The sequence below is a fragment of the Theropithecus gelada genome, unplaced genomic scaffold, assembly GCF_003255815.1.
Source record: "Theropithecus gelada isolate Dixy unplaced genomic scaffold, Tgel_1.0 HiC_scaffold_15883, whole genome shotgun sequence".
NCBI lineage: Eukaryota > Metazoa > Chordata > Mammalia > Primates > Cercopithecidae > Theropithecus > Theropithecus gelada.
The window spans coordinates 5,074,074-5,095,701 of NW_020257640.1; the positions used below are offsets into that span (position 1 = coordinate 5,074,074).

At 42.6% G+C, this 21,628-nt stretch overlaps 1 protein-coding gene across 1 annotated transcript in view; it reads left to right on the forward strand.

Moving 5' to 3' along the window:
• LOC112617124 (coiled-coil domain-containing protein 93) overlaps positions 1-21,628 on the forward strand; it is a 94,137-nt gene that overhangs the window by 31,040 nt on the left and 41,469 nt on the right. The window contains exons 8-11 of the mRNA XM_025373853.1: positions 4,097-4,133; positions 6,612-6,704; positions 6,992-7,042; positions 8,190-8,276. Coding sequence (XP_025229638.1) covers positions 4,097-4,133; positions 6,612-6,704; positions 6,992-7,042; positions 8,190-8,276 — 268 coding nt within the window. The remainder of the gene's footprint in view (positions 1-4,096; positions 4,134-6,611; positions 6,705-6,991; positions 7,043-8,189; positions 8,277-21,628) is intronic.

The following is a 21,628-nucleotide window of genomic DNA, read 5'->3' on the forward strand; positions in this document are numbered from 1 at the left end:
GTAGTTAGTAAATAAAATATGTTGTATCTCTCCCAACCTGTTTGTATCTCCCATGACGATAAGGCCTATGACATGCTCATAAAAGGTATTTAGTAAGTTCTTGTCAAATGAATAAAGAACAGAGTTCACAGTCCTTAGTATTTAGGACTTTTTATGTCCCTATTTTGTTTTGTATTCCAAACAGATAATGTCTTTGTTTGGCCTGAGGTAATTGTTCTTAAAAGTTAGTTTGTTTTCTAGAATTGTGGTGTCCCATATGGTAGCCACTAACTATATGTGGCTATTGAGCAATCAAAATTCAACAAGTGTGGCTGAGAAACAGAATTTTGATTTTAATTAAGTTAAATTTAAATTTTAAGATTCGTGCTTGATTTAGTTAATGGAAAATGTTTATCTTTGGAATAACTTGGGCATGTGAACCTACTAACCTACTAATTTAAAACTTGTATGCATATCCCTCTTTATATTTCTTTTGTACTGTGCTGTTCTAAATGTACATCCTTGATTTAAAGACCAGGTCCTATGTCTAAGGTATGAAGAAGTGAACTGGATGATGGGAGGGGCTCTTTGGTGCCAACAGTGTAGGTAGCAAGAATCGATGAGTCAGAGCCAAAGAAGAGGAATGCAGGAGCAAATTGAAGCATGTGGGACTGCAGATCAGAGCTGGCACTTGGGGGAAATGGGCAGGGCTGACAGGAAAAGAGGAAAGGGAGGCAGTAGTTAATAGGCAGTTAAGGACAGAGCTCTGTCATGGAAACCTCACTACTTTGTGACATAGATGAGGCCTTTAGAAAAATCACATGGACTCTTCATTCATGCAGCAACTATTGATTGAGCGCCTACTTGTGGCAGACACTGAACTGCCAGGCAATGGGGATACTGAAGTGAATGAAACTGTACATGAATATTTATAGTAGCACTGTAAATATATTGCATAATATATTGCACAATTATGAATTTAGCAATTCATAATTGCTAAAAAGTAGAAACGACCCAGATATCTATCAGCTGATGAAACAAAATGTGGCTTACCCATATAATGGGATATTATTCAGCCATAAAATGGAATTAAGTAGTGATTCATGCTTCAACCTGGATGAACTTTGAAAATATTCTCATGAGTCAAAGAAGCCAGACACAAAAGGCCACATATTGCGTGATTTCATTTCTATGAAATCTCCAGAATTGGTAAATCCATAGAGACAGAAGGTAGATCAGTGGTAGACAAGGGCTGGGAATAGGGAAGAATTGGGATTAACTGCCAATAGTAACAGAGTTTCTTTTTGAGGTGATGGAACTTTTCTTGATTTCCATAATGGCGATGATTACACAATGTAGTGAATACACTAAAATCCAGTGAGCAATACACTTTAAAATGGTGAATTTTATATTATATGAATTATAAGTCAGTTTTAAAAATATTTTTTTAAAGTGAATGAAGCAGATTTCTTCCTCTCCAGAAGCTCAACAGAAAGGCTTAGAGGATTACTCATGACTGATAATTATGTTCACCATACAATGAGTGCACTGGCTCTCGCAGAAGCTCACATCTGGGGGCCTAACGTAGTTTTGGTTACTTAGAAGAGTCTTTTCAGAGCCTCTCTCTTTAAGGAGGAGTAGATTTGTCCTGGGAATCAAGTCACTCAGATTTGGTTGTTTACTTCCTTATTTGGAAAATCTGTGAAGTCCCTGGGCCTTAGATAAGGACCTTATGTCTTCTGCCCTAAAAGTCTCCACAGACTAAAGGCATAAAAAAGGAAGGATGAATACTCAAGATGCAAGGACACTTCTATAGGAGTGGGAAACTTGGGCAAGACCTTGTATTATTCAGGGTTCCCTGGTTGAGAAAACAGTACTCTCCCACTAGTTTCAGCAGAAGGGATTGGTTACAGGGCCGGATGAGAACTAGGCTGATCCAGGGTCAGCTCTCAAGCTTCACATTAGAACTGGAGCTCCAGGACGCTGCTGCTGCCTCCAAAATCAGGAAGCTAGCTCACACTCTGTAGGATTAGGAAGCTAGTGCTATAGCGGTTTGACAAGGGAGGAAACCATGCTGCTTCTGTCAAATTAGGGAGCTCTGAAAAACCAAGAAGCCACTGTGATAGCTGCTAGCCCCAGAACCTGGTTGTTTCTACTGTGATCCACACCAACACAATGGATCCCTTATGCTTCCCTCTTTCCTCCTTTAACTGTTCCATATTCAAAACTCTAGCAAATGCATCTGATTGGTGGAACCTTAATAGTATTCAGAACCCTAGGTGCAAGGGAGTATGGAAAATAGTCTCTTTTCCAGCCTCTGCAGTACTGGAAGATGCACTGGATATTAAGCCAGTCCACGGAATCTGCCATAAGGTCTTTTACAGAATTCGTGTGGATAGCCAGAATTTAACCTTGGTCTGCTACACTTTGGACCTATAGGTTTATTTCTAAAGGGTGGGCACACTGCCCAGCAGTGAGTTTTTGGTCTCCCCAGTTATATGACAATCTGTTGCAAGGCCAGATGATAGTTTTGGCCTCTTGATTTTCACGTTTTTTTCACTTATGTTTAGTTTGTTCAGCGAATATTGGAAAAACCAAATGTGAAGGTAGAATCTTTGCCCTCAGGAGAATGATACAGATATGTAGCAGTTGCACATAATCACCATCTGGGAAGTGAGAGGAGCATGAACAGATGCAGGGATGGGCAGGCCAGGCTGAGCACATGTGCATGGGGGATGCTTCACAGGGGAGGAGGCTTTAGAGCTGAGGGGTGAAGGCTGAATAGGGAAGCGGGGGAGAGAAGGGAACAGCTTAGTGTGTGCAGAGCTCTCTGTTCAGGTAGTAAGTGTAATAGGAACACAGAAGGTGCTGCTGGTGGTGAGGTGAAACAGTTGTTAGGCGGAGCCATGGAAGAGAGGCTTTATGAGGCTCCTGAGGAGGTTCTGTTTTCTCCTGAGGGAAGAGGCCTGCCATTGATAAATGTACATCAGGCCAATGCAGAAGTTGGACAAGGAATGGGCAGGAAGAGTGTGGGGAGTGAAGCTGGAGGACCAAGACCAGGTGAGCACACAACCCAGAAGTGAGGCATGCAGAAGCGAGGCAGAGAGTAGCCTTTAGTTTGTTCTTTATTTTTATTTATTTGTTTTTGAGACAGAGTCTTGCTCTGTCACCCAGGCTGGAGTCCGGTGGTGTGATCTCGGCTCACTGCAACCTCCGCCTCGTGGGTTTGAGCAATTCTGGTGCTTCAGCCTCCCGAGTAGCTGGGATGACAGGCATGTGCCACTATGCCTGGCTAGTTTTTGTATTTTCAGTAGAGATAGGGTTTTACCATGTTGGCCAGTCTGGTCTCGAATTCCTGAGGTCAGGTGATAGGCCAGCCTCAGCTTCCCAAAGTGCTAGGATTACAGGTGTGAGCAACCACGCCAAGCTCAATTTGTTCTCCTTAAATGTTTGTATTAACTTTATTTTCTTACAAATCACTTAAAGGTGTATGAGGCTGGGTGATTTGCATTTTGCCTTTTGTTGGGGATTGAATGGTTTTTGCATTGTTATTCTTGCATTTTAAAAAAACATAGATTAATTAGAGCCAGAAAATAAACTACTTGAAACTGAATTGGGTTTGTGTGTTTCTTTGAATTTAAGGTTGTGTGAAGTGAGTACACATTACTGGCATCATGCTTGGATTATGTTTGAGAATAAAAAGTGTGCTAGACTCTAAGTTACGGAAGTAGCCATTAAAGCGCATGTTTGGCTTAAGGAAACACATTTACATTTGTTTATATAGATATTTTTAAGGCTTTTAGCTTAACCTGTGGCTCTTAAATGCAGTTCCTGATTCAAAAAGTCATGATTGCACTTAAGGAAAATGTTGCAGTCTATACTGTGTGAGAGTTCCAATTTACATTATAGTATTTGCATAGCAAGTAGGGTGGCTGGCCTTGTATTCAAAAGACAGTGAAATATGTTTGTAATTTAGGCACTTGTAACATTTTCTCTAGTCACCAAATGGCATAAATTCTCTTGATGCTTTTCATGTAAAAAGTCAACCAAAATGCATTTGACTGAATTTATTGTAATTTTTTGAGTAGTAATTAAACTCCTTTTTTGTGGTCTTCAGGAGATACGGATTTAGCCGCCAGAGCAAAACGGAGAAGGTAAGAAAAACATTGATAATAGGAGAGAATATTTGAGAGATGGAAGTGACTCCCTTCACCTCTAACACTCACAGGAGGGGCAGCTTCCTGGGAAGCCCAGGAAGGGGATGTGGCAGGGCTGCTGCTGCCCAGGCCCTGATCCCCAGACAGGCTGGGGTAGCAGGGATGTGTGAGCTGACTTGGGCCCCTGCATCTCCGTCGTGGCTTTTCTAGCTTGCTACCTCTGCAGATTGGGGAGCAAAGCAGCAGTCTCATCCTGGGGCTGGAAATGAGGGGCGATTGAAAGTTGTGGCCCAGGGTCAGTCACCTGGGGTCTAGTAGCTCTACACTATGAAGATGAAGTCCACTGCCAGGGCTCCCAGAGCACTCCTCATCTGAGGTGAGAGACTCTGGACAGATGTGAACAGGATGTTAGGTAGAGCACAGCTGTGAATTACAGGCCTGCCCTCTGCTGAAACAGCTAGTCATGGAAGAGCCAGGTAAGTCAGGATGGCTTTTCTAACTTCACAAAGATGCCCAAAGATTTCTGTTAATTTATGTGTTTATTAATGATGCTTCATTGTCAGCAGCAGGGCCGGTACATAAATGTTACGTTGCTATACCCTTTCTGTGTTCCAGGCTCTATGTTAAGGACTCTGTATGTTTTCACTTACTCCCTTGAACAGCTCTATGAGGAGGATACTTATTTCTGCTTTTTAGGTCAGAAAGCGAATGCTCAGAGAGGCTAAGTGATTTGTCCAAGGTCACATAACTCTAAAGTGAATAAATAAGAATCCGAACCCAGAGATCTGACATCAAACCTGAGCTCATAGCCACTGCTTTCTAAATAAGAAAGTGTCAGCTAAAGTGGTCAGTGGCCTCTTAAAAAGATCTGTTATTAACCTCTTTTCATTCTCCACCTGATCCCCAGATTTCTTGAACAGGACACACTCCCCCTGCTATTCCCCTGTCACCCACTCCACTGTACAGCTCCCCCAGGCTCCCCCTCTGCTTCCTGTGGTGACTGTTGTCTCAGTCACTGCAGGCACCAGCAGTGGCTAAGAGCACCGTTCTAAAGCCAGACTGGCTGACTTAGGACCCCAGCTCCTCCATTCACGGAGTGACTTTGGATAATAATCATTGTACCTATCTCACAGCATTACTGTGAAGATTGAAATGTAAAGGACTTAGAATGAGCCAACACATAGTAAACATTTAATAAACATTAACTATTATTATTATCAGTGTTAGTTATTGGTACTTAGTCGTGTACTGATAATGATACCTTCTTTTTTCGTTTTCTCATTATTTATTTTTTCCCCATTTGTGTTTTTTTTACTCAACTGAGTAATGATTTCCTGCAAAGCAGCGTGTTTTCTGGATTTCAGTATATCATGTTTTATCTGGTGTATAATAAGGGTTTGATGTGTATATTTAATTTGATATGTAATTTAAGTCTGAAAAGATTGTCTTTGTATATGACTGGGCGATTTGGTTATGATTGGAAAAATCATGAAATGTCCCTGAAATAGGATTCAAATTGTGCTTGTCCTGTCATTTTTATGTCAGATGGCACATTTGAATTAGAAGTCTCATCCCCTGTAGATGTGTCCAAGCAGTTAGGAGCTCAGAGTGTTCCCATGGGCAGTGATAGACTCGTTATAGAAAAGCATCCTAGAGTTGGGATGGTCCAAGAAGGGCATTTGAGACCACACCTCTCTTTTGACCCTAGAAGTCCTTAACATGCAGAGATCAGAGGTAAGCCTGAGGTCACCCAGCTGGTGAATGGCAGAGATAGAATTAAAACCTATAGCCTGTAATTGAGGAGGCAGCACTTAATCCAGCCTTGAGTTTGATGTGCTTCATTTAAGGCCTGGGGCTGAGTCCAGAGCATGCTGCTTGATCATTAGATAAGGCAGTTTTCATCCTTCAGACCAGTGATATTCAAACTGTTTTGATTACTCTGAGCAGTAAACGTGTAATTTTTCATCATGATTCAGTACACACACACTAATACCACCAAAACAAAAATTTCACTAAGCGGTACTTAACCCCTCACTACAAAGCACTCTGGCATGTTCCATTATGTTAATTTATACAGATGCTAGTCGTACCTGCCAAATTACTTTTATGTCCCACTAATTGGTCTTAACAGGCAGTTTGAAGAAACACTCCTTTAGTAGTGATCTGTGCTTGAAAGTGTTAAAGGATGGGGAAGGCCAAGTCAAAGTGGAAGGGCAGGTCAGGCAAATGTGTGTGGCCTGAATTTAATCGGTGAGCAGTTGGGACATGGAAACAGGCATTTACCAGTTCCTGAAGCTTAACCTGCCCGCCCTGTACTTGAGTGGAGGTTCAGGCCTTTGGAGTATCCACTCTATCAGGGTGGTGCTGCTCTGCAGGTTTGTTTCTTTCACAGACTCATGCCTCTTGGCAGTATTGTCCTTTCTCTGCTAAGTCTCCAACTCCCGTGCTCAGCTGTTTTCACATCTTCCCTTGCAGGCTGAGGACAAGAAAACGGCGCTTGCAGCAGGGCTGTCAGCTACAGAAAAAGCTGATGCCCACGAGGAAGATGAGCTTCGAGCAGCTGAAGAGGTGTGTGGTCCATGTAGGCCCTCTGAGGTTTCTGTGTAAGTCATTTTGGGAGAAATTGTACTCTCATCCCTAGCGTTCCCAAATGGCCAGCACCTCCCACAGCCAGCTGCTGCGAGCAGGCCTTTCACACCTTCCAGTTTCCTTTTATCACCTGCCTTTGAGGCTCACATAAGACGAGATCAAGGAAGACACCCTTGGATATCACCACAAAGATCCATGTAGGCATATTGCTTCTGTCTTACATGTTCGGAACTGCTCACTGCTGCTCCCATCCATCCTTCTTTCAGCAGCGTATTCAGTCGCTGATGACCAAGATGACCGCCATGGCAAATGAGGAGGTGAGTGGGAGTCGGGGAGGTGTGGGGATGGGGACTTGGCACCAGCCTGCTCTGCTGGGGTCTTCTCCCAGAGAGCCCACCTTCTCCAGAACCCCCTGTCACCATCACACAGTACCTCTTCCCCGGGGAGTTCCTTTTGGTAATCTGTTTTTAATGTCTTGTGTGTCATCCATGGGAACCTCTAGGAGGGAGACTTGAAGGACCCTTGTGAAAGCAGAATATTCCTGCTGGGAGGTTCACAGGGCCCCTGTGGAAGAGCTGGAGCTGGCCCGCGAGTTATGCCTCATGCTGAGGCAGCTCTTGTCTTCTGCTTTCTTCCTCCACTGTCTAGGTAGGAAGCAGGATTTTGAGATTATAGTTGGTCTTTCCAGAGCCTGTCCAGAAGATATAGCCAAGTGTGAAAGAACCATTCTTTTTTTTTTTTTTTTTTTTGAGACGGAGTCTTGCTCTGTTGGCCAGGCTGGGGTGCAGTGGCACGATCTCGGCCTACTGCCAGCTCTGCCTCCCAGGTTCATGCCATTCTCCTGCCTCAGCCTCCCAAGTAGCTGGGACTACAGGCACCCACCAACACGCCCGGCTAATTTTTTGTATTTGTATGTGAAACATGGGGTTTCACCGTGTTAGCCAGGATGGTCTCAATCTCCTGCCCTTGTGATCCACCCACCTCGGCCTCCCAAAGTGCTGGGATTACAGGCGTGAGCCGCCGCGCCTTGCCTGAAAGGATCATTATTTTTGAGGCCTGGGAAGACCTGTGGTAATAAAGAGATATTTTAAAGTTCTGAGATTCTTTGTCCTTTCCCATGCTCTTCTCTATTCCCTATGTCCTAAGCCTGCCAAATCCCCTGCAGGCTGTTTGGTGGCCCTCAGGAGGTGAGACCTTGGGGTGGGACATAGAAGGGAAGAACCATTTTCCAGGGGTGCCCAGGGTCAGAGGAGGATCTAGCACCGTCTGCTCAGTGATTCAGGAGGTAGCTGCGTGTTTGTCCTGAGGCTGCTTTCCTCCCTTCCTGGTGGTAATATGTGGCAAAGCCAAATTATTTTTTCCCCTGGGAATATTATCCGTTTTACCATAATAGAGTGTTCAGATTTTCCACTGCTGTGGAAGACAAGGCTTGGCCTTGAGAACATCCCCTCCATGTGCTTGCAGAGCCGTCTCACCGCAAGCTCCGTGGGCCAGATCGTGGGACTCTGCTCTGCCGAGATCAAGCAGATTGTGTCCGAGTATGCGGAGAAGGTAGGTTGGGGCCCAGCTGGAGTCTGTGCCCCAGATAATGCTCCATGGCTTTGTTCTCCCACTTCCCTACCCGACTGCCCCAGCAGTGCCCTGTGTTCTCTTGTAACTCACCAGCCACGTTTGTCAGAAACGCACTGGGCTTTACCATGCACAGCCGGTTATCAACACTTACCCGTTAGTTCAATTAATTTTGTTCTGCAGTGCCCGCTTTTCTGTAAATTTAAAGAGAAAACCTGTCTCACAGAGCAGTTATCACATTTGATAAATTCATGCCTGAGGGTATGGGATGAGCATTTTTTCTTCTCTATCAGGCCTCTTATAACTTGGGCTCAGTTTGATGATTTGGCTGAGGAATGAAGCTTTGCCTCTTAGGAGATAAACCCCATAACTCAGCCAAATCCAAGGCAAAATTTTTTCTTCTACTTTTATTAAAAGAGTATAGAATGAAGAAAAGCCTGAAATCATATTTCAGAGTTTCCTTTTTTTTTTTCCCATCCTAAGAAAAGGCAGGAGGACCTTGAATATTTCAGGGAGACGGTGATTAATCATTTTGCACATAACTGATTCTGGTCTGGCTGAGATGTAGTATCAGTAAAGTCAGATTTACAGGACACTGTTGCACATCCCTCCTTCCCCAGCCCTGTCCTAAAATGTTGATGGCTGTTGAAGCATCCAGCTTTGCTTTCCTTTTCTCAGAATCTTTTACTACAAATTAGCTCTGCCCTTACTCTCTGTGACATATTCTTCTGAAGTGATTGCACAGGTGATATATAGCCAGAACTATATATGGTGGTGCACACCACCACACCTGGCTAATTTTTGTATTTTTTTATAGAGACAGGGTTTCAACATATTGCCAGGCTGGTCTTGAACTCCTGGGCTCAAATGATCCACTCTCCTTGGCCTCCCAAAGTGCTGGGATTAGAGGCGAGAGTCACCACGCCCAGCCCATTTTCCTTTTCCTGTCCATAAATTCCTCTCTGACCACATGACAGCACCAGAGTGCCTCTGGTTCAGGGAGTTACCGGATTCATGAATCATTCTTTGCTCAATTAAACTCTCTTAACTTTAATATGTCTAAAATTTTTCTGGCTGGACATGGTGGCTCATGCCTGTAATCCTAGGCGGGTGGATCACCTGAGGTTAGGAGTTCAAGACCAGCCTGCCCAACATGGTGAAACCCCGTCTCTACTAAAAATGCAAAAATTAGCTGGGCATGGTGGTGAGTGCCTATAATTCCAGCTACTTAGGAGGCTGAGGCAAGAGAATCGCTTGAACCCAGGAGGCAGAGATTGCAGTGAGCCAAGATCGTGCCACTGCACTCCAGCCTGGGTGACAGAGGGAGACTCTGTCTCAAAAATAAATAAATAAAATTTTTATAGTCAGGGAAGAAGTGTCCCCCAGTAATCTGGAGGTGTTATCGGCTATAACACCCCCAAGACTGCTGGAAAACTGTTTTAAATGCCTAGTGCTGCCATCCATGGGAACCTCTGGGAAGGAGACTTGAAGGAGCCTCGTGCAAGCAGAATATGAGTGAGTAAAACAGCTTGGAATGTCTCGGGGTGAGATTCCTTTGTTTTCCCCACTCCCCTAAGTAAGTCCTTCTTAACATGGGCTTTCCAGTCCAATCTCATAGAATCCAGTGTCCTGTCTTTCCATTTACTATCTAGGAAGGATGACATTGCTCAAAGTGTCATCTGAAATTTGACCAGAAAAGCGTATTTGTTATCCAAAAAGTACAAATGAAGATGTAATTGTGGAAAGAGTATTAATTCACTGTCTGAGAAGAAAATGTCTTGGTTTCCTGTAAGCACACACACCTGAATGGCAAGAGTGTGCGTTTATACATGCCCTTATGTTGCCACATAGCATTGCTGAACCCAGTTTTTCAGGAAAAAAAAAAAAAAAGGCAACTGGATAGAGCACCCACTGCTGTTTCTACAGGGAGCATGTAGGGGCTCTGATGATTGTAAGAGCAAAAGCAGGCAGGCAGAGCCCCCTGTGGTTGGCAGTGCATCTCTCTTTCCACCCACTCCCCTGCCTAGGACTCCTGAAGCTCACCTGACTTCCCCAGTTACTCTGCATTTTGCACGTCTCCTTCTGGATCTCTCTGTGTCTTTATCTCCTAAGCTTTTTCTTCCTCACCCTTGACCAGTGATCTCTGTCCAACTCTGATGGATACATTCTGGTTTATCTGTTTATCTTGGACCATTCTCTACCTCCATTCCATTCTTCTAGAAAAGAGTGAAATTAGGAGTAATTTGGACAGGAAGCAATGCCAAGATTTTTTCTGAGAACATATATGCAGTTGATTCTTGATCAACACAGGTTTGGACTGTGTGGGTCCACTTACATGTGGATTTTTTCCCAACCAGATGTGTATGGAAACTACAGTATTCATGGATGCAAAACTGGCGTATATGGAGGGCCAACTTTTCATATATGTGGGTTCTTTAGAGCCGACTGCTGCGTATGCACAGATTTTGGCCTATGCATAGTGGTTTTTGAACCAATCCCCCACATATACTGAGAGATGACTGTAGTTAAACTTCTGATGGAGAAGTGGAGGTGTCAAACATTAGTTAATTGCATTTTCTTTGGGTAGGTAATATAGCATTAAAGCTGATGGTTTTTAAAAATTACATTGCCTTTTATCCTATTCCCATATTGCAGTTATTTTTCATTTGCATATTATTTTACAATGTTTGTTCCCAGATCTTCATAGTTGTGCTTGGTTGCAGTCATCATATATGTCTAAAAGAAGTAGGACAGTGAGTGAGTGCAGTGATTAAAAACACACCATTTGAAGTCGTACCTTGGTTCATATCTGCCTTTTCCATTTCCCAGCTGTGTGACCTTGGCCATATATTTAACCTCTCTTTGCCCTAGTATCTGCTTTATAAAATGAAAATAATATTTTTCTGACAGGTGTTGGGAAGATTAAATGAAACGTGACCAAAATGCCTCAAACAGTGCCTGGCACATTATAACTCTTCAGCTATCGATAGCTTTATTTTCATTTTTGTACTCTTCATTCTTTTTTGTTTTGTCACATCACATCCTAAATATTTTCTAGCCTTCCCATTTATTTTTATTTTTTTAAGTGTGTGTTTGTGTGTGTGGGTGGATATGTGTGTTTCCTAAGATAGGATCTCACTCTGTTGCCCAGGCAGAGTGCAGTAGTACGATCACTTTAGCCTTGGCCTCCCAGGCTCAGGTGATCCTTCCACCTCAGCCTCCCAAGTAGCTGGGACTACAGGTGCACACCACCATGCCTGGCTAAGTCTTATATTTTTTGTAGAGATGGAGTTTTGTCATGTTGCCCAGGCTGGTGTTGAACTCCTAGACTCAAGCCATCCTCCCACCTCAGCCTCCTAAAGTGCTGGGATTACAGGTCTCAGCTGCTGCGGCTGGCAGTTCCCATTTATTTTAATAATTACATAATTTATGTGTTAATACAGCACAATTCATTAAACTTTTTTTTGTCAGACACAATTTTAAGCTGTTTCTGTTTGCCATTGTGGATAATATTGTGAAATGTGAGCAGATAGTTTCTGCTGAGAGAGTTTCTATGTGTTGGATAATTGGGTTATGAATCCCTCTATGTGTTATAACTACATAAAATACTATCAGTGGTGAAGGGACTTCCCAGCATATGCCTCCAATATTTCCAGCTTTGATTTTTTGTTTGTCTAAATTGTTACGTAGTTAACTATAAAATGGCATCTCCGTAGATCACTGAGAGGATTGAAGATGCTTCTGTGTAAGTACAGGTTACAGAGAACTCATCCAGTACCATATAACTAATAAGTTCTAGGTTTAAATACAGGACTGTTTACTCTGTTTTCTTCTCTGAATTGTCTGTTATAGACTATACTCAAGTAATGTGTTCCTTGTGAATTTAAATAAGGTCTATATTTCAGATTTAAATATATTGTCACTGTGATACAAGTATTTCTCAGGCACTTTATTTTACTTTTGTATTGTTTCATTATATACAAGGAATTTGTGCCTAAGTTGGTCAGTCTTTTGTTGTTGTTGTTGTTCTTGTTTCCAAATGAGAGGTTCATTGTTTTTCCGTGGATCTGGTAAAATAGTTAATGCATGTCAGCTGATCTTTTATTAATTATGTTTAGTTCTTTAACCTATGTAGAATTTATTCTTCTTTAGCCTAAAGTGGGGATCTGTCCTAGTTTTCCTGTTCATATCCACTTATCCTACTACTGTTTGTCAGATAGTTTCTACTCATTTTGAGATACTCAATTTCATTTTTATGTCTTATAGCTAAACTGAGTATAGCCTCTTTCTTGTTTTATTGGTTGATACTTCTATTTTGTGCAAGTTCTGTGGTAAAGTCATGCATGGTGTTTTTGTTATTTGCTTGTTTTGTTTTTGTTTTGTCAGTACTCTCCAGTCAAAGACCTAGTTGTATTCAACAGGAACATATCTGGTTGAACAAGTTGGGTGTATTGCTGCTTGTAGTGAGGGAGAACACATACCAGTGGGAATCATGGGGCCTTTCAGTAAGAGGGTGTCAGAAAGGACTTAGTTTAGGATTTGGACTTACATAAGGTAACTTGAAGGAGGGTTCAAGGAAGTGGGCTTTGCTTTGTGTTCAATGCTGTAAGGAGGGGTGAGTCAGTCAATGAGCATCTTAATAAATCTTATCTCTAAGACATGGGGAAAATGAATCAAGGTTAAAGCTATGTATGCATGATAGCCAGTATAGGGAATATTTGGTCATTTTTGTGATTCGGACAATGTTTCTGTTTTCATCCATCATCAGACATACTCATAGTCATAGGGTGACCTTGTCTGGTATTGGTGTTCTTTGAAATTGTTCATGTTTTGTAACGAGGCCTGGTTATGAGTGCAAGCCAGCCTCCCAGCAACATCAATGCCTTGCTAATAGTACAAGGCTAGCTTTCAGATGTCAGGGGCTGCTTTTCTCATTCTCACGTTGTTTGTGTGGTTATCTGCTATTGTGTGGCAATACTGCCACAAATGTAGACACTTAAAATAACACATTTATTATCTCACTGTTCCTATGGGGCAGCAGTTGGGCACAGCTTAGCAACACCCTCTGTGACTCTTACAATGCTGCAGTCTCATCTGAGACTCTACTGGGGAAGGATTTGCTTCCAGGCTTACATGGTTGTTGGCAGCTTTCAGTTCCCTGCAACTGGCTCACTGAGGTCACCAGTTTTGTTGGCCGTTAGCTGGAGGCTACCTGTAGTTCTTTGTTACATGAGCCTCCCCTACATTGCCACTTACTTCATCAAAGCTAGCAAGGGAGGGCTTCTCCCTGAGGCCAGGCATTATAGACTTATTTAACATAATTATATATATGTAATCAAAAGACTGCCGCTTCTCTGTGGCATATTCTTTTTTTTTTTTTTTTTTTTTTTGTGACGGAGTCTTGCTCTGTCGCCCAGGCTGGAGTGCAGTGGCCGGATCTCAGCTCACTGCAAGCTCCGCCTCCTGGGTTTACGCCATTCTCCTGCCTCAGCCTCCTGGGTAGCTGGGATTACAGGTGCCTGCCACCTCGCCTGGCTAGTTTTTTGTATTTTTTAGTAGAGACGGGGTTTCACCGGGTTAGCCAGGATGGTCTCGATCTCCTGACCTCGTGATCTGCCCGTCTCGGCCTCCCAAAGTGCTGGGATTACAGGCTTGAGCCACCGCGCCTGGCCCCTCTGTGGCATATTCTAAGGCACAGCTTTCATCCACACCCAAGGGAAAGGGGTTACACAAAGGCAGGAGTGTACATCAGCAGATGGGAATCATGGGGCCGTTCTAGAGTTGTCCACCATGGTTTGCTTATTGGTCTTTTAATCATACTGCCACAGATTGGGCTGAAACTGGACACTGGCAATGCTGCCACCTGCAGGGTCTCAGTAATATACTTTGGAAGTAGAGATGGGATTGAGGAATGCCCAGGAGGGAAGCTGTTGGTAGTATCTGAGAAAAACTCACTTAGGCTGAGATCAGGATTTTTTTTTTTTTTTTTTTGCTTTGTGAAGAAAGGGGACAGGATAATTTGTGGGGAGGAGCAAGCGCAAAAATGATTTTGTGACCAAGGAATAAATCGAATAGCCTGCCTTGTATGAGTGCTTGGAAACTTGACAGGCACTGGGATATAAAAACGAGGTTAAAAAAAAACATGTGCAGACTTCTCTTTCACTGGTAAAGTTCACAAGTTTCTTATAAGAGTGTAACATAACATGTGTCTCAGAGTTCCTGAGGTATGTAACTCAATTTAATATGGTTCTTGTAAAGCAGCAGAAAGAGGAATGTGAAGAAGCTTCCAGATACATAATTCATGAGTGTCCATAGACTCTAGGCTGAGTACCTCCATCTGCCATTGTTTCCAAAGGGTAACACCCTTCCCTGAATGTGCTGGAAGAAGTACCACTGTGATTTTGGTGTTGATGTCTAATATTCTCACTGCATCATAGCATTTATTTTTACAGGGAAGAAGAATCTATTACTATGACTTACAGAAAACTAAAATGCCTGACTGTCCAAAAAATGCTTCCACCCTACAACCCCCTAAGCTTCTGTAGGAGCCAGAAGAAAGAAAAGGAAGCTGGGCCAGGGAAGGTGCAAGGTCCCTGGAAGGGCAGGAAGGGACTTTCCCTAATGCTGCACACTAACTAACCATACACCATTTTGACCACTGTAATATTTAGTCTGCCAACTAAATCATTCATTGGTCAACTTCTCCCTAAGACAGAATCTTGGGACGTTTTGTAGCTCTAGAGGATCTGAATATTTTATAGCTCTAGAGGCACAGATCGGTCTTGGGGAATCAGAATCTACCCTGAGTGCCTTCTCCGTGCAGATTCTTTGTGTACCATTATCTCATTTAGTTCTCAAATTTTTATTATTTTTTAATTCTACAAAATTATCTCATTTAATTCGTATAGACTGCCTTCTTGCTTATAATCCTCTGCCTTCCTCCATCATTATACTTATATGCAGTTGAAACTATCTGTTTATATGGCTGTGGGCCACCTTTGTTCTTGTTTGTAATCTGAGAGTCTCGCCAAGGGCCCGCCAGTGTTGGTGCTCAGTAAATGAGTACGTGCTATTATATCCATTTTTCAGGCAAAGTAATGCGATTATATGACTTGTCCAGTGCCATACAGCTAGTAAGTTCCAGGTTTGAGTACAGGACTGTTTGACTTTGCAACCTTTCTCCTTGGCTAGGTGGAGCATCCTTAGGGAAAAGCAGGGACAGCCTCCTTTACCATCCTTAGTGTCTGCCTTCCAGGCGTGGCTGTGGAGTCTTCCTTAGACTGTCCCATTATTCAGCTGCCTACTGGGAAGGCATATTCAACTGGCATACTGGGAACTAACCACGGAAACAAGAAAAAGTGAAAATGGTACAGCTCAGCCCAGGCACTCACATACCATAAATCTAAGTTGCTGAAAGCTGTGGAAGTTTCTGTTTGGAGTATCTAAGTGACTCTTCATGTTTCTGGAGAATGCCACATTAATATGTTCTCATCCAGTTCTTTGAAGGGTAATATCCAGCTAGGCATGGTGGCTTATGCCTGTAATCCCAGAACTTTGGAAGGCTCAGGTGGGCAGATCACTTGAGGTCGGGAGTTTGAGACCAACCTGGCCAACATGGTGAAACCCCATCTCTACTGAAATAAAAAAATTAGCTGGGTGTGGTGGCACGTGCTTGTAATCCCAGCTACTTGGGAGGCTGAGGTGGGATTGGTAGCTTGAACCTGGGAGGCGGAGGTTGCAGTGAGCAGAGATCGCGCCACTGCACTCCAGCCTGGGCAACAGAGAGAGACTTTGTTTCAGAAAAACAAGGCAGGGGGAGGTAATATCCTAGCCCAAAGAATGTCAACATCTTGATCTCATTTCCATAGCAAGGTGTATTTTAGATCATCAAGGGACTTACTTGGAAAAAAGGAATTTTTTTTCCTTAATGGGTTTTGGAAATTTTCCTGTCCAGCAATTAAGAAATTCTGGCACCATTGCCTCTGACCTTTTGATTCTGAGGATCATTCTCTGGCAGTTAGTCAGAAGCCTTTGTTCTGTCTTGAAGTCATATCTTTCCAGAGCAGCTGGGGAATCTCGCCAGATAATTAGAGCTTGGGTATGGTCAAGGATGTACTTATGAAAAAACACAAGGAAAGAGTCTCTTCTAGAAAAAGCAGACAGCCGCATTTGATTAGAGCAGATCTTGTCCCCATCTATCATGATGATTCTTATTCTACTTTATGATGCAGTCAGCAGAGAAGACTGCCTCTTTAGTTCTATCACTCACTCACTTGGACCCTGTGCCTTGTAAGCCTTTTGGGTGCAAGTAATAGGAATTCTACCCAGCATGTTGCTGTAAGCAAAAGGGAACCTTTATCAGCTCTCAGAACTGGAAGTCTTTAGAGGGACTCAAGTGACCCTGCCATATCCCTTTACCTTTGCTTCACTTTGTCTCTCTCTCGGCCTCATCACCTTGGAGGCCTGGCTATAGACAGTTTCTGTCTTACTGCCCCCTCCCTCCATCAGTATATAAAATCCTAAGGAAGGACTCTCCTCTGTTTGTCATGGCTTAGGTCACAGATTTCTCCCCAGGCCCATTATTGCCAGGAGTTGGGTGTGATTGGCAGCCCCTCTGAACTAGAGAGAATAGGAGACAGGGATTGCTTTTCTACCAACAGATGGGGGGCTACACACAGTGGCTGGCATCCCCAAAAGGCCTTCGTTTCCACTAGTCCCTCAGGAAATATATTTAACAAAGTTGGAAGGAATTGCCCCTAAAGTATCTGTTGTTAATATATCCTCTGTCCTCTTAGTAGTTGCCTTCCTTCATGTTGTTATTTATCTACCCTGGGTTTGTAACCCTTACACTTTTTCCAAATGTATGAAGTCTTACGAAAATATATTTTTAAATTAGCACAGTTTTTTTATATTTTAAGTCTTCAGCTTGGTTTTTTTTCTGCCAGAGAACTGATGGAATTGACCTCATAATCACTGTCATGTGAAAGAATGATTAGATATATTTCTTCTTTCAGCAAACAACTATTGAGTAGATCCTACATCCAGGCAGTGTCAGGTGTAGGGGGCAGGGATTGCGTTACGCGTGAGTCAGGGTTGCAGCCCTGAGGGGCTTCCAGTAAGGAGTCAGTCAACCTGTGAAAACATAAATTACAGAATGATACAATTCGTGTGCCTATAAAGAGGCTGCCAGATGCTACTTAGTTTGTGTTATCATTTGAAGTGACAGTATCTGCCCAAAGAAAAGTGGTTGGCATAGTTGATATTGAACTGTTTTTGCCTGATAATAACCAGGCAGAATGGGTGACTTTTAAAATCATACCACGGGGTGAGAAATGGAAAAGGGAAGGGCTTAGGACTAAGTGAAGATACCACAGCCCAGGGACATTGCCTGGGCCAGAAAGTCACAGTAAGCTCAGCAGCCAGGGGACCTTGACTGCTTTGTTAGAAAATCACACCTGATCTGGCACCTGTGTGATTTCTGATACCCTTAGATATGAGTGTTTCCAATCCTATCATCCTGCCCCAACTCAAAAAATGCTACCACTTGCTAGCACCATTGGTTTGTGGAGTTGGGGAGAAGTGTAGTATGGGGCAGGAAAGGGGTGAGGGTGTTGCTCTCTTGGAAACCTCCTGTTGTGGCCACAGATAGAAAAACCCAGGTTGGAATCAGGAGGGGTAGGGGCCTAGGTAGATTTTTAAACCCCTTCATTCTGGATACTCTTTCTTCACATAACATAATAGGTGTTGCATAAATCATATTCCTAACCTCTAAAGTATTAGAGGGCCAATATTTCATTTTTTATCTTTGTATTCCTGTTGCCTCATTCATAATAAATACTCAGTAGAAGATAATGAATCACTTGAAGACTTTGGGGAGACTCACCTCATAGCCATTAGCCATGATTCTGGGTCAGGCACAGAGGCTCACGCCTGTAATCCAGGCATTTTAGGAACCTGACGTGAGAGGATAGCTTGAGGCCAGGAGTTTGAGACCAGACTGGGCAACATAGTGAGACCCCTATCTCTACAAAATATTTTTTTAAAATTACCTGGGTGTAGTGGCATGTACCTCCAGTCCCAGCTCCTTGGGAAGCAGAGGCAGGAGGATTGCTTGAGCTCAGGAGTTTGAGGTTGCAGTGAGCTATGATCATGCTACTGCATTCCAGCCTGGGCAACAGAGTGAGATCCTGTCTCTAAAAAAAAAAAAAAAAAAAAATCAGATTCTACTTATTAAAAGAGGCTCTTCTGTGATGTTGTAGAGATCAACTCTTTATCTCCTTCATAGCACTTCCCTCAAGCACTGTTTCATTTGTCTGTTTGCCCGTCTCCCAGGCCTAGAATGTTTGCTTTCCAGGAGGGCTGGGATTGTAGTGTACTCTCAGTGCCCAACACAGTTGGGTTTTCACAGACATTTGCTGAAGGAAAGAAGAAAGGAAGAGAGGGAGAGGAAGGAACAACAGCAGCTTTCAAAACTCTTTTCCTCTGTGACACAAGTTAGGCATTGAGGAGAATGCAGAGGATGCAACACCTTTACTTATGAATTAGCTAGTTTTGTCTGGCTAGATTATGAAGGGCCAGAGGTACGGTCTTTGTCTTTTCCCCCTTCCCCAGAGCATAGCACCGTGCCCCCACACGGTAAGATCTGAGTGAAGATTAGCTGAAATAAGCCAAGGAAGGTGGGGAGAGAGATGTAAAATTTTAATCAGAGTTAAGAGAGTAAGGAACCCTGTAAATCTGGAGAGAACAATGCTAAATATATTTGTGTTTACGAACAGCTCTAAGATTTCCTGAATTCGGAGTGACTGTTGCATAGTTAGTATACAATACCTAACTGCAAAGAGAATGGTATCAACTAATGAATTGTCAACCTGGTAAAATGGTCTCAAGCCACACAGCACAACTTGTACATTTCAGAGTCCTTATTAATTTGCATAAGGACTTGGGCTTTAGCCTTGCCAGGTTTGAGCATCACTTGCAAAGATAACTGGAACATCACTTAAGAAAAATGTAAACTGTTGAATTTCAGAAAAGTGAGTTGTACCAATTCACAATTTGGTGAGGATGCCATCTGACCTGACAGTAGTGTACGGGGATTAAAGGGGAGGTTTTGGATTTTTGTTCACACCTCCTAAATGTTACGTGCATTCTGAGCAGGCACACTGCATTACTCACCGTGGGACCCAAAGCAAAACCTTAGACTCAGCAAGGTTACATAACTATGGGTTTTTGAAATTCATGGAATTTCATTAGTGGGTTTTAAAAATATTGAAAAGAGCCTTCATGTATTGAGTTTCATTTTTGGAAGCTGAATGTAGATCAAGGAAAGTGGATGATCCTCTCCTATCTGCAGTGGTCACACATCATCAGGAGTGCTTCAGAAGTTCACTTACAAACTAGGATAACAGCCAATGTGGTGAGAGGTGTCAGCATCTTGTTATAGAAAGGACAGGTGGAAGAGCTGTGGACACTTAGTTGAACTGTTATCTGAAAGAGTGATTAGATTTAATCTGTTGCTTTAGTGGGGAATGGCCATGCTTTTATGTATATGTTGTGTGTGCATTGGAAGGGGGTATTTGAATAAGTCTTTACAGATACAGTTGTGCTGTCTGTTTTTGCTGGCTTTTGTTTATGGTAGTTTGACTTCTTGTGTGTTTTTGATATTTGACTGTGAGCCCTATATTCCGTGGAAATTTATCTGTAGGAACTATTTGAGGCCTAGGATTGAAGCTCTGTTCTTTCAGGGAAGATCTGCTTTTGCTTCTGCCAACCACCTGGGGATACGTCAGCCCAAGTCCATTTTATACCTTGTCCTTACTTGTGGGATTTTTGGACCAAAGTATTGTGTGAATTAGGATTACAGAACTGCAGGAGATCCAATCTGTTGTTACAGAATCTCATTGTGGATTTTTTCCCTCTTACAGCTGTATCAAGATTTATGTGGTAAAAAGTTGTTACTGAATTGTAAAAATCAAAGCTTGTGATCATCAGGTTTTGGCACATACCCTTAGGAAAAAAAGCCAACTTCAGTAGGTACACATACATTCCTGGATTCCCACTTTCAGTTACTTTTTGGCCTTCTGAAATTTAACATTCTTGCTAGTTCTTAGATTTAAAAACATTTTAAAATAAATATTTCACATAGTCTGTTTACTTGTATTTATTTATTTATTTGAGACAGAGTCTCACTTTGCCGCCCAGGCTGAAGTGTAGTGGTGTGACCTCGGCTCACTGCAACCTCCCCTTCCTGGGTTCAAGCAATTCTCATGTCTCAGCCTCCCAAGTAGCTGGGATTACAGGTGCATGCCACTATGCCCGGCTAATTTTTGTATTTTTAGTAGAGATGGGGTTTCCCCATGTTGGCTAGGCTGGTCTTGAACTCCTGACCCAAGTGATCCACTCACCTTGGCCTCCAGAGGTGCTGGGATTACAGGTGTGAGCCATTGCACCCAGCCTACTTGTCTTTAATTGGTCAGTCAGGGTGCCAAAAACTGAATTCCATCTATTTAGTGTAGAGAACTCCTGGTACCTTGTAAGATAGGAATACTTTATTGTTGTCAGCTTAGTGACCATCTTTTGGTGGGGTAGGGAGATGATATAGGAGAGAACCCTGTATTAGAAGGTTGATGTGTAAATAACCTTTTGGGTCTCTTTCAATTATAAAAGTATATAGTTTTAGCTAAAGTAATCATTTTTTGCTTCTCTTGGGAATTTACCATTTTGAACTAGACTAATATTATTCAGTGACATTTAAATCTGTTTCCTCTAAAAATAGAAATTGTGAATATCTGTCAGTTATTAGAAAACACTGAATTTACACTAGAAGTCATCTTAATCCACCATGTGGCTTTGAAAGCACGTTCTTAATCTGAACATGTTGAACAAATTAGATTGGCACTTTAGCCCTCACTGCAATGTAAACACAAATGGAATATTTGTAGATGGTTGATGTTCTTTGACAGATGTTGCATTTTGGAAGCAGAAATCTGTTAAGATGCTCTAGGATTTAAATTTTTTCTGTCAAGGACTTAGTATAAAGCCCGTTTTCCTCTTCTTCTATCTGACTTTGTCTCATCATTCAAAATCCACCTTGGTCATCTAGTTTTCTTCCTCATCGTGTCTCTCAGTGAATGAACCATTAGATGAGACCTGCTGGTTTGTGGACCTTTTCCTGTCTTCATCAGTCTGAGTTCTCTTGGCTTTGAGAAACAAAAAATTTAGATTGCTTGATAAAAAGTGTGTTTGAAAAACAGAGCAGTCAGCTTTCTATTTACTAGGTCAGGAACTCTTATTCCAGCTCAGTAATAACTGTTTTATCTGACTAAAAATAACTTCCC